General features: G+C 43.8%; 1 protein-coding gene across 8 annotated transcripts in view; it reads right to left on the bottom strand.

Moving 5' to 3' along the window:
• Positions 1 to 13387, bottom strand: part of ADAM23 (ADAM metallopeptidase domain 23) — a gene marked incomplete at its 3' end in the record, with an annotated part of 74523 nt that overhangs the window by 28057 nt on the left and 33079 nt on the right. For 6 of the 8 annotated variants that reach the window (XM_081212304.1, XM_081212307.1, XM_081212308.1 and 3 more), the window contains exons 11-19: positions 12069 to 12235; positions 11578 to 11662; positions 8107 to 8197; positions 6529 to 6580; positions 5561 to 5660; positions 4657 to 4728; positions 4062 to 4154; positions 2244 to 2324; positions 1544 to 1594 (exon numbers count right to left, since the gene is read on the bottom strand). In XM_081212304.1, the coding sequence (XP_081068430.1) occupies positions 1544 to 1594; positions 2244 to 2324; positions 4062 to 4154; positions 4657 to 4728; positions 5561 to 5660; positions 6529 to 6580; positions 8107 to 8197; positions 11578 to 11662; positions 12069 to 12235 (792 nt within the window). The remainder of the gene's footprint in view (positions 1 to 1543; positions 1595 to 2243; positions 2325 to 4061; positions 4155 to 4656; positions 4729 to 5560; positions 5661 to 6528; positions 6581 to 8106; positions 8198 to 11577; positions 11663 to 12068; positions 12236 to 13387) is intronic. The other 2 variants (XM_081212306.1, XM_081212305.1) reach the window with 1 other exon arrangement.

Here is a 13387-nt window from a genome sequence, read left to right as displayed (position 1 = left end):
CTCCAGGCTTCAGCGAAAGCAACGCAAAGCCTCTGGAGCGCGGCGGGAGCGCTCCCACTGCACTTCGGAGGCTTCGCGTTGCTATCGCTGAAGTCAAAGAGCCTGCATTCACTCCATAAGATGCACACACATTCCCCCTCAATTTTTGGAGGGGAAAATGTGCGTCCTATAGAGCGAAAAATACAGTACAGTGGTGCCTCGCAAGACGAAAAGAATCCGTTCTGTGATTCTCTTCGTCTAGCGGTTTTTTTGTGTTGCGAAGCAAGCCCATTGACGGATTAGAGGATTAGCGCTATTAGCGGCTTTTAGCGGCTTATCAGCTTATCGGATCAGCTGATAAGCGGATTAGCGGCTTAGAAAAAAGGGGGGAGGGGAAAAAACCCGCAGGAACTCGCAAGACATTGTCGTCTTGCGAAGCTAGCCCATAGGAGATTCGTTTTGCGAAGCACCTCCAAAACGGAAAACTCTTTCGTCTAGCAAGTTTTCCGTCTTGCGAGGCATTCGTCTTGCGGGGCACCACTGTATATATGCAGGCTGAGCGCTGGATAATACTATTGCAAGGGTGGCCAAACTGTTTCAGCCCAAGAGCCACGTGCTCAGAATTGTCCAACTCTTTAAGGCCCATAGGTCAGCTGTGGGCATTGCAAAACTGGCCAACACACACTGCCTTGTACACTCATACAGAACACACACATTCAGAAACATACGCACAGGCAGGGGGGCAGACACACACAGAGAGATTGGCAATGCACACACTCAAGGCAGTCTGCCCCCCTACCGTTCTGCTTTCTATCCCAGAGAAAAGCCCTCCCACTCACCTTGCAAAGCAGCCTCTTCTCCCTGTGCCTTGGAGCCTGGCAAAATGGTGCTGGAGATCAGGAAACAGAGAGGAGTGCTCCTTCCTGTTTTCTGAGCCACAGAACCTTGCAGTGGCACCACAACTGCGGGAGACGGTTAGTGGAGGACTTCACAAGGTGGGAAAGGTGCAAGGTGGCAGAGGTGGCTGAGTTTTAGAAGGCCCTTCATAATAGCTCTACAGCAGAGATGTCACAACACCACAACAGCAACACCCAATTATTTTAAATTGCCCAACTGTTAGGGGTACTGAGGGGTCAAAATAATTTTTAGGGAGTCAGCTCCAACTCACAACTTAGCCATCGGGGCAACCATTAAGAAAATGAACAGGTCGAGTTAATGAATAGCATGAATTTTACATGTACTCTTTATCTAAAGACTTTGTAGTTTGAGTTTTCTTCTTTAATAATGAAAATAATAATTTATTTATATACCACCCATCTGACTGGGTTGCCCCTGCCACTCTGGCTGGCTTGCAATAAATTAAAACATCAAACACAGCAAAACATAAAACATTAAAAACTTCCCTTTTTTAAAAAAAACATAAAGTGGCTAGAAGCCTCACAACAACTAAGACAACATAAAAACAATAAATGAAGCAAATAGCAAATAAAAAGACCAAGAGATAAAAAATATAGCCTGGCAAAAAATAAATATTCTGTACTATATGTTTTAAAGACTTACTTACCTGATTTGCATCACAAGCAAACCCATCTTGCTTATGAAGATTTGGTGGGCACTGAAGGATGAAAGGGATCATTTAATTAAAAAGGTTTGAATTATAGGACAACACATTTGGTATACAGGCAGACAAAAGAATACCAAGAGAGAGCAATTAAACAAAATGTTATGAATACTGAGGTTGGCTGCAACATTTGGTTGCTTAATTGGTTAGATTAAATGGATTGAAAAGACACCCATGATTAACTGGGCAGCAGATTTTTAAAATGCTTAATTATCTTTAGAATGAGTACAAACTATAAAACTGCACATATCATTTTTGGAGCATCTGCCCTCTCTTTCGCACAAAAATGAATGCCTCTTTTAAAATAATACCTGTTACATCAGAGAAAAATGGGGTAAGCATGTCTGTGCATCTTTAATTGATTAATTCTCTTACAATTAATTGCCCTGACATTTCTTCACTTGATAATCCACTGCGCGCGCGCACACACGAGCAAAGATGTACAAAGATGCCTGAGTTTCCTTTTAGGAAAACACAATTCAGGCTAGGTTTTAGGAATGCACAATAATAAATTAGATCAAAATAAATTAATCTTCTCCACATCTCCCTCTCGCTGAAAGAATCTTACAGTCATCATAAAAGTAATAATAATAATGGTTTCATTGTTTTACAAGGTAGTATGGAAAGCACCTAACTTAATTACCTGGCCAGAGTCCCCAGGACAGATCTCTGTAATATCACACTCATTCACTGGAGAGCGACATACGAAGCCTCGGGGAAAGAACTGGAAGTCAAAAGATTTTTTTATTGATAACTAAGATGGCTTAAATAAAAATCACTCCAAGCATGCATAGCTTTTCTTTAATGGGTAGGAATAATGATTAAATACAGGAATGCGTTTTTTACCCCACTGGTGAGAAGGCAAATTGATTCAGGGTGGGGTGGGAGAGAGGTGTTGATTTTGACTGGAAAAGTGACAAGGAAGGAAGGGATTAAGCAGCCCCTCTCGGCATCACTCCTCTGCTCTCAATGACAGCCTCCGTGGCTGTTTCTGTGTAAAGAAGTCAGGGGCAGTTTAGCAGCCAGCAAGTTAGACTTAGCTCATTGCAGCTGCTGGGGGTTCATGACCAGGAGCTCGTGAACGGGGGTGTTTGCGAGGGCATTTAGCAGAGAGTTTCGGGGGCGGGCGGGCGGTCTCATAGTGTGCACAAGACCAAAAGACATGGAGGCTGAGAGAGCTGCCATGTTTGTCTTCCTGCTGGAGAACGTGCAAAAGTACACTTGTAGCAAGTGCAAACTGGCTGTCTTGATGGAAGAGAAGGTACAGTAGCTTGAGGGCTGCTTAGCCACACTTCAAACCACTGGACAAGATGCAGAGTTTCTCAATAGAGCTGAGTGGACTGTGCTGGAACAGCAACACAGGATCGCCCATCGCAAGAGACACACAGAGGCCCCATTGCAAGAGACATTCCCTGTGAATCACAGAAACAGGACTGTCAGGAAGCAGCGCTGTGTCATTGGAGCTGCAAAAATTGATTCTATGCTCTCATCTCAGACACCGATCCTGGGCCTGAGTGGCTGTGAAGGGTACAGTGCCCAGAGTGATTTCTGCCATCCCCCAGAGGAGGAAGAGACAGGGGGTGGACTCAGAGAAGTCATTTTTCATTCTGCCTTCTCTCTGTCACCCAATGGCATTTCTTCGCCTTCTCCACGCAGACTACCTACCACTTGTTCTTCCTCTTGCTCCGAACATAGCCGAATCAACCTTTATTATTATTTTTAACCTCTCTTGCAAGGCTGAGCTCATTATGAGCTTTGGCCCACCTGACAGCCTGCAACTGTTGACTATTTGTGTATACTCCTCCTTTGTGATTTCCCCTTTCTTCCATTTCTAATAATGCCCTTCTTAAATCTCAGTTCGTATCTCTAAGCTCCACACTGGTTTCTTTAGATGCCTCCCACTTTTCTTTCTTGTTGGAACTGTCTGCATTTGGGCCTTTGAAATTCCACCTTTAAGAAACTCCCATCCATCTTGGACTCCCTTCTCTTTGATTATTTCTGACCATGGAATCTCACTTTTAAGCTTTTTGAAATTGGACTTCTTAAAGTCCAGAGTGCACATCTGACCACACTCAGCTTTCTCTTCCCTCTGTATCATGAAACCAGGAGAAGAGCAATTAATGTTTTTTGTGTTACTAATAACAAAGAACAGGAAAGCAGAATAAGAGCATTTGTAGTATTCTATCAGAGTGTATAATTATATACAACAGAGGTGTCCAATGTAAAGAGCTTTGAGAGAACATTGTAAACATAATTCATCAGATGCCGAACTATCATTGCTTATGACATGTAGTTATCAATTCACTGTATACTGATGTTTTATCATAGTATCAGCTACTGAGCCCCATTGAAAGTCTCTTAAATTAGCTTTGGCCATTTGCAGCACATAGAGAGGACAGTTTTGCAAGTTTAGCCCATATTTCTAGCAAAGGTAAAAAAGTTAAAAAACAAACAAACTCACAAGACAGGAGGTTTCATTACAACATGGACCGTTACTGCAATGAGCTCCATTAGAAAGTGAGCATTTCTTACAGCACAGATCTGCTTTGCAATCCTGTGGAAAACACATTCTGATCAATCAATACTAAAAATCAAAGTTAACTACCTCGAACAATCATACAAACAATTCAATCATGTATTGACTAAAATGATAAATTGACAGTGTTCATATATGGTTGCACCATAAAACTAGGCCACGATCCAGTGCAAGGAATCTTATATACTAAAGTAAGAATAAAGAAGAAAATATCTATAATAATTAACTTTAACACATACGTTTTATTTAGGATTCTGGATTCACATGGTCCGATTAAGGTGAACAATTCAAGGCTTTAAACAATATGGAGCTTAAAAATTATTTTATGAATTTCTCACTGAAAGAATGATTTCCTTTTTATAAGGGTCCACTGACTCAATTACTTTGCTACTGTAGTTAAAATATACACCATGAGCCTCATGGTTAAGCAAGCATTATCTGAGCTTTCATTTTAAGGGACACTTCATCTTATGGATAGGAAGGATAAAATAACTGGGTATATGTGTATAAAAAATGGTACCGTTTGGAAACCACAATCACAATCTTCTCCTGGTTCCACATACCCATTTCCACATTCAGTGGTGTCAAACAACTGAAAAACACAAATACACAAAGCACTATTATTTAAAAGATCACAACTGTTTATCATTAAATGATTCAGGCGCATACTGAATTATTCTGTGAACTGCTCTGAGACCTCAGGGTATAGGGCAGTATCTAAATTCAATCCATCAATATAATAACATATTTTTTTTTGCACCTGCATGACTGCACACGCCGACTATGAACCAGCATGGTGAAAAAGCTCCACCAGACCTCTGGTGGAGATGCAGACCCCCCCCAGCTCCAGCATTTCAGTGACAAATGTCTTCAAATTAAATAAGACGCCAGTGGAGGGCGAGCTCCTTGTTGTTGTTCAGTCGCTTAGTCGTGTCCGACTCTTCGTGACCCCATGGAGCAGAGCACGCCAGGCACTTCTGTCTTCCACTGCCTCCCGCAGTTTGGTCAAACTCGTGCTGGTAGCTTTGAGAACACTGTCCAACCATCTTGTCCTCTGTCGTCCCCTTCTCCTTGTGCCCTCCATCTTTCCCAACATCAGGGTCTTTTCCAGGGAGTCTTCTCTTCTCATGAGGTGGCCAAAGTATTGGAGCCTCAGCTTCAGGATCTGTCCTTCCAGTGAGCACTCAGGGCTGATTTCCTTCAGAATGGAGAGGTTTGATCTTCTTGCAGTCCATGGGACTCTCAAGAGTCTCCTTCAGCACAGTAATTCAAAAGCATCAATTCTTCAGCATCAGCCTTCTTTATGGGCCAGCTTTCACTCCTTAACCCTTTCCTAACCATGTAAAATTGCTCCCATCCCTAAGCCACTTTTCTCCCCAAGGGATAAATTATGCTGGGATCCAGTCCACCCCAAATCAATGTACCTTTGTTGGCTTGTTGAAAAGACAGGAACCTCCCCCTCGAAGCAAAAAATCTTTGTATTCTGCAATGCTGCACCTTGAGAATTTTCTGGGGTGGTAGACACTGAAAGGCCAAAAAAAGAGAGAGAGAAATCAATGAGGAAAATGCTTCACAGTGAATAATTTACTGGACAAACACTAGATAAACCACATTCTTTGCTTGCTTGCTGACTGTTGTGTGTTTAGGGAGAAACAAACCACAATCTCAGTTGGGATGACATGGTACTCCAAGGTTCTTAGTCTGCTGCTCATGCTAGGATATCAGCAAAGTGGGAATGATTGAGCAGGATGCACTAATTTGCTGTTCACTGATGTTAAGTCATGGTTAATAATAATAATAATAATAATAATAATAATAATAATAATAATTGTTATTTATACCCCGCCCTCCCCAGCCAAGGCCGGGCTCAGGGCGGCTAACAAGCAATAATAAAAACAAATTGAATGAATACAACTTAAAAACAAAACTAAATACAACATTAAAATATTGAAACCTCGTTGCAGAAGGAGAAAGGAAAAGAAAAAAGAAAGAGGGGGAGGGAATCAAATTGGCTCCAAGCCAAAGGCCAGGCGGAACAACTCTGTCTTACAGGCCCTGCGGAAAGAAATCAGATCCTGCAGGGCCCTGGTCTCATGAGACAGAGCGTTCCACCAGGCCGGAGCCAGCGTTGAAAAGGCCCTGGCTCTGGTTGAGGCTAATCTAACTTCCTTAGGGCCTGGGACCTCTAGGGTGTTGCGATTTATGGACCTCAAGGCTCTCCGTGGGGCATACCGGGAGAGGCGGTCCCGTTTATGTCTTACCAAGCCCTGTAAATAATTCTTGCTATGCTGCATGCAGCCCAGAAACGAGTCTAAACATAGACTGCTTATTTTAGTTCTGAAGAACCGGAAAAAACCAAAATCTGTAACAGGTACCAATTATTACAACTCACCCTGTTTCCTCCATGATGCATCCACCCCAGGATTCTGTGCACTCACATCCTTCTGAAACAAAATGAAAAATGCAAAACCAAGAATGAAAGTAGTTAAAAATATATATGAGTAATAAAAAATAAACCCTTCGCATAAAAGAGAGGAGGGTGGTTAAGAAGCATTTCCGCTCCCGTATCTGTCTGAAGTGTTGAATACAGCAAGCACTGCATGACCAAATAAAGATATGTTTTAGGATAAAGTGCCCCTAGTAGAAAATAGCTGCTGTTTTCCATTAGAGGTTCATTAACAAAATCCAGCAGAGATCATTTCTTTTCTAGTCTCTATCGTTCCTTTGCCAGCTTGAATGCAGTTTGAGCTCTCTATCCTCTGAGTGTACGCTCAAGTTATTATGTGTCAGTTGAAGGCCAGTGCCCACATTTGCATGTCACAGTAAATGGTAGTTTATCACAACATGAATGAGCAAGAGTAAGCCACGGCAAGCCTCAACCAAGGACATATGTTAGTTGATTTACATTCATTTAATATTTGTATTCCACTTTTCAAACAACAAAGGCTTAGCTCAAAGCGGCTTGCAATAATCATGATACCATTAAAAAACAACCAACCCTGCAATCACTGCAACATCAAACACAACAGCATATGAAACAAACAAGTTCATCAAAATAATAAAGTCAATAAAGTCATAGCATCTCCTTACTCCATAACAACAAAAAATTAATTAGCAGCTGGTTATAAAATGCATTGTTTTACAACACCGCAATGGGTGGAAGCCTCATTTGCTACACGAATGGTCATTCCAGAACCTTTAATATGAACTTTATGTGTTGAACAGAGTTGCACAAGTAAAAAGTCTGCTTGCGCAAGGTGCCTCCATCTGATTTTGGTTGATCTCCCTCCCCACTGCACCACACCTCAGCACACTACATCCCAGGCGTTTGCATAGAGTCCAACAAACCCCAGAAGAGGATTGGTACTGGAATGGCAAGGAAAGGACAGAACAGCTGTTGCAGCCCAATCCTTTATTTATACACAGAGGTTGGCAAACTAAGGCCCGTGGGCCGGATATGGCCCACCACGCTCGTTAATGTGGCCCATGAACCTTGCAAACCCTGCCGCCCGCTCGGTCAGTCTCCGCGCTAAACAGGCGCGGAGGCCTCGCCACACGGAGACTGACTTCCGCGGCACAGCATGGCTTCTGATTGGCTGCAGGAAGCTCCTGCAGCCAATCAGAAGCCGTGGACGCCTCTGGGCACCACCCCTTCCTTCCTGCTGAGGTGGCCAAGTGGAAGGAAGAGGCAGCGGTGCAGAGGCTCTGCGCCCCGCCGAGACAGAGGATGCTGATGCTGCCGAAGACGAGGTGGCGTCGGCGTCTGCAGCGTGAGTGGCATCAGCAGGGGGGCCCTTTCGGGAGGGGGTGGGTCCGGCCCCCCACAAGGTCTGAGGGACAGTGGACCGGCCCCCTCCTGAAAAAGTTTGCTGACCCCTGTTTATACATAATAAAAAGTCCAAAATATGTAGAAGTTTTACGAATTCAATTTGTACATAAAAACAAAAGAGATTGTATGCCAAATACCTACTTGGTTTTCTGGCCCCTGGCTCCCACTGTATTCCTAAATTCTGAGCCAGACTTTGGGATAGTTCTTGTGCCATTGCCCAGGGTAGGCCATACTGTTGGAAAAGGAGATTCAGGTAGAGAGCACACCAAAGTACTATCAATTATTGCAATTTCTAGGAGAAAGTGTTTGCTTAACTAGTTATTCTGTATGGAATTCAGACCCTAAAACAGTGGAAACATCTCACTAATCCGAATTATTTCCAGGTGTGTTTAGGATTGTATCCTCAAACTCTTCACTACATGTACACTTAAACAATAGGAACACCTACTTCTGGAAATGAAAAATGTATGTTTGGGTCCAGTTTTATTAGTGACACCTCCAAAAGATAGCAAATAATTATTTTCACAAAATGAATACAAGAGTCTAAAAAATAACAGCAATGTTGACACACAGTATGATAAGATATTTTGGAGCTGGTCCATTCATATAAGTAAAAATAGCTTAAAGCTATAGTGCAGAGAAGGGATGTGGAAACATATGTTTAGGCATTGTAAATCCCCACTTCACTGTCTTGCATAAAGCCTCAACTCTCTGCACCCTTTTGTCCCATTCTGCATGCAAAAATATGATTTTCCCCATCTTTTGCTCATGTAGTGAATTTATACATTTAACTGTTTTTGCACTGTTCCTAACACTTAGAGTCTTCATTACACTTTAAAGAATCGCACTCTACATTTTTTTTCCTTTTTTTACAAGTAGACAGTCTTTTATGAAGTAGATAACGCTCTACTTGTTAAAATAGATATCCTGGTACATTCTCTTTTTTTCCGAGAATGGCCCTTTGCATAACTAAAGGGTTGGTCAAGTACTGTGCAGGTGATTTGTTGCCATGGCAGCTAATGGCCAGAGATTTCACTTGGAAGCAGTAATGTCAGTATAACATATGCTACATAGTTATCTTGTGAATAACTTTTATTTATGCAGCCCTCAATAACTCACCACAAAAACTGACATCATATAGGATAGGGAGATTCATTATTGTGTGCGAGAATACCCCAAATTCATGCATAAATAAAACTCCAGACCACAGCTTTCCAAACCGTGTGTCGCAACGCATTAGTGTGTCAGCTGCAGTGTGTAGGTGTTCCCTATGCTCCTCAGGTTTGCTAGTAAAACTGAAACTGTATTGTGAAGGACGCGGGTGGCGCTATGGGTTAAACCACAGAGCCTAGGACTTGCCGATCAGAAGGTCGTGGTTCGAATCCCCACAACGGGGTGATCTCCCGTTGCTCGGTCCCAGCTCCTGCCAACCTAGCAGTTCGAAAGCACGTCAAAGTGCAAGTAGATAAATAGGTACCGCTCCGGCGGGAAGGTAAACGGCGTTTCCGTGTGCTGCTCTGGTTCGCCGGAAGCGGCTTAGTCATGCTGGCCATATGACCCGGAAGCTGTACGCCGGCTCCCTCGGCCAATAAAGCGAGATGAGCACCGCAACCCCAGAGTCGGTCACGACTGGACCTAATGCTCAGGGGTCCCTTTACCCTTTACAGTGGTGCCTCGCAAGACGAAAAGAATCCGTTCTGTGATTCTCTTCGTCTAGCGTTTTTTTTCGTTTTGCGAAGCAAGCCCATTGAAGGATTAGCGGATTAGCGCTATTAGCGGCTTTTAGAGGCTTTTAGCGGCTTATCTGCTGATTGGATCAGCTGATAAGCGGCTTAGCGCTATTAGCGGCTTTTAGCTGCTTTTAGCGGCTTATCTGCTGATCGGATCAGCTGATAAGCGGCTTAGCGGCTTAGAAAAAGGGGGGGAAGGGGGGGAAAAACCAGCAGGAACTCGCAAGACATTGTCGTCTTGCGAAGCAAGCCCATAGGAGATTCCTTTTTTCCGAAGCACCTCCAAAACGGAAAACTCTTTCGTCTAGCGAGTTTTCCGTCTTGCGAGGCATTCGTCTTGCGGGGCACCATTGTACTGTATTGTGAAATGATGCATGTCTAAATGATGCATGCCACCAACATGACAAGTTTGGAAAGCTTTGCTCTAGACAATTTTCCTGACATCTACAATATCTGAAGGGTTACAAGTTGGCAACTCTCAACTTCAGCCCTAGCCAGAATGCACAATGACGGGGTGTTGGGAGTTGTAGCTCAACAACATCTCTGGTGCTACACGTCCCCCACCTTTGGCGTAGAGCTTTCAAAAAACAGCAAAAAAAATTGTATGTGCAGAGGACTATTTTAAGGTTATTTCACACTTAGTTGCAGGCCAACCAAAGTATCTTTCGATTTCCAACTGCAGTCAAACGACAGTTCGATGCAACCATTTGGGTGCCCTGACTTGAAGAAATCAAAACAGAAACGTGCGGTTCCGTTCAATGGAGGTAATAAGGAAGTGGAAAGATGGACACCTCATTTTCACGGATTCACCCTATTCACTGCAGGCCTTCCCCCAAGCTACCTGAAAAGATGCTTCTTAGGTTTGGGGGACCCCCCCCCCCAGAACAATATGGGATATGACACAGAGGGCTCCAGCACGTAGGGCAGAAACAGCTAAAACAGGTACAGTGGTGCCCCGCAAGACGAATGCCTCGCAAGACCAAAAACCCACTAGATGAAAGGGTTTTCCGTTTTTTGATGCGCTTCGCAAGACGAATTTCCCTATGGGCTTGCTTCGCAAGACGAAAACGTCTTGCGAGTCTTGCGATTTTTTTCGCTCCCCCCCCCTTTTTCTAAGCCGCTAATAGCCTTTTAGCCGCTAAGCCGCTAAGCCTTTCATAGCCGCTAAACCGCTAATAGCGCTAATCCGCTAATAGGGTTGCTTCGCAAGACGAAAAAACAGCTAGACGAAGAGACTCGCGGAACGGATTAATTTCATCTTGCGAGGCACCACTGTACGACGCCTTGCATGAGAAGAAGTATTTACCTAATGCCTCAATGGCCATTTTGATTCCAATATGAGGAATCTAGGAGACAGCATGGTCCAAAAGGCCTAACGCATTAGAGAAATTCTATTTCCGGAATCTTTCTTAAAACCTAAGTTCCAAGCACAACAACTGATATTGAACTAATTGACAAGAAATCAAGGCTTACAGTTTTGCAAATATCCACAACACAGACTTTACCCAAAGCATGCCACTTTATCAGTAGTGTACTGGACCCTTAAATGTTTGAAGATTTCCTTTCTTTTTTTCTAATTAATAGCATTATAAAGAGAACTAATTCACCTCTCATAGAGGGTTTGTCACGTGTTCCTTACAGTCAGATATGGCTGCCTTCAGCCTGTATTCAAGTGTTCTATGCTAAACTGACTCTAGAATAAAAGGTCAAATTATTTTCAGTCGACTGCATTTCAGGCTTCAGAGTTTTAGGAATATCTACGAAAAAATCTGAAATTTTTGAACATATGACAAGAAGCACCGTTTAAAAAGAAGGTATATGATGCGGGAACTATTTCATAAATTTTCCCTTCCTCACAAGACCTCCAAAAGAGAAATGTTACCTCATTTACTCCAACACCTCTAGACACAGAACAAATTCCTCCAAAATAGCTCAGGCTGCTTCTTTTGTAATGAAATGTCACATTCCTGAAGAACAAGATAAACGAAGCAATATTAAAAAGCGTTATCTCCCATATATACGATGCCCTACAAATATCTTCTTATTTGTCACATGTAAATTAATAGGAATTTCATTTCCATTACAGCCCTAGCAAGAAACGTCAAGGTCCAAACCTGGATCCCCCCCCCCCATGCAAAGCATGTGTTTTACTGTTGAACTACAGCGGCTTCTCTTCTTTCAGACAACAGTAAGGAGAGGATAAAAATGATTCCACTGCATTCTGTATTTTTTAAAAAAATATAATAAAATACCTAAAAGAAGCAGCATTTAAGATATACCTATGAGATATAAATAAGCAGACAGAATAACAACTAGAAAAAGAGGCCTTCAGGAAAGTGAGACCATGTACCAAACAGAGCTTGCGCTACATACGAGAGTAGGTGTACAGCATCAGCACGCTGCTTGATGAAATTCTGTCGATATTTGGAAAAATCATGAAGCATCTGTCTTGGGTCAGGGTGGACATTTATACGATCTCTGTCCGACCAGGTTTCAACAGCAACCAGAACAACCCTGGTATTCAGCTGCTCCTTGTAAATCTGTGGGCAGATACAGGACAGGGACAGGAGTAGAACACTGGGTCAAAACGTGCACAGTTAGCCAGTCAGAGCCAGTGGAAGGACAAAAGGGGTAAAGCAGGAGGGAAATATTGGAATACAATTAGCCAATACACCTCCAGTCTCCTTTAAAAGAATCAACATTGCACTAAATTCAACACTGCAAATGATTACGTAGAGTCATCTTATTTACTGCACTAGTTCTTCATCTTTCACCAACCCTACCTGTCCTAAGCTTGGGAAGTACTGAGCATAAGACTTGCAAAGTACCGTATTTTTCACTCTATAGGATGCACCGGGCCATAGGACGCACCGGACCATAGGAGGGGGAGAACAAGGGGGAAAAAATTCTCTCCCTCTCTGCTCAGCGCCCCTTTAGCGAAGCAGCAGGAGAAACAGAGCCCCTTCCATTTCTCCTCCCGCTTCACTGAAGGGGCGCTGCGCAGAGAGGGAAAACTGTGCAGCGCCTCTCCAGCGAAGCCTGGAGAGCAAGAGTGATCGGTGTGCACCGACCCCTCTCGCTCTCCAGGCTTCAGGCGGCTATCCGCAAGCCTTTGGAGCACGGTGGGAACTCCTGCTGCGCTCTGAGAGCTTGCAGATAGCTGCCTGAAGCTCCCGGAGCACAGCGGGTGTTCCCTGCCCTCCGGGGGCTTCAGAGAAAGCAACGCGAAGCCTCCGGAGTGCGGGGGGAGCTCTCCCTCTGCGCTTCGGAGGCTTTGCGTTGCTATCGCTGAAGCCAAGGAGCCTGCATTTGCTCCACAGGATGCACACACATTTCCCCTTCATTTAAAAATACGGTACTTTGTGCAGCACTTCTCAAATGCCTGACAACTAGCTGATCCCTGAGCGTGGGGATTGCAAAGCGCTTTCTGCAGCGCTTCTGAAGCACTGGTTGCAAGGCACTTGGGAAGAGGCTTTGAAGGCACTGCCAATTGGTAGTATCCTTTGGGCACAACCCCTTACTTGCCCCTCAGATGACATCAGATGCAGGGAAGGTAGACACGGGTTGGCGCAAGCATTCTTGTGAGCCCAATGAGTGGGTGCTGGCTGGCCCAAATAGGTCTGCAGGCTGGAGGTTCCCTAACTGATTTAGTTCCTACAGTATGATGTGGGAAATGCTGTGTAAAGCCCCAC

Source organism: Podarcis bocagei (assembly GCF_964188305.1).
Source record: "Podarcis bocagei genome assembly, chromosome: 1".
In the NCBI taxonomy this organism is placed as follows: domain Eukaryota; kingdom Metazoa; phylum Chordata; class Lepidosauria; order Squamata; family Lacertidae; genus Podarcis; species Podarcis bocagei.
This window is presented reverse-complemented; position numbering and strand designations above follow the sequence as displayed.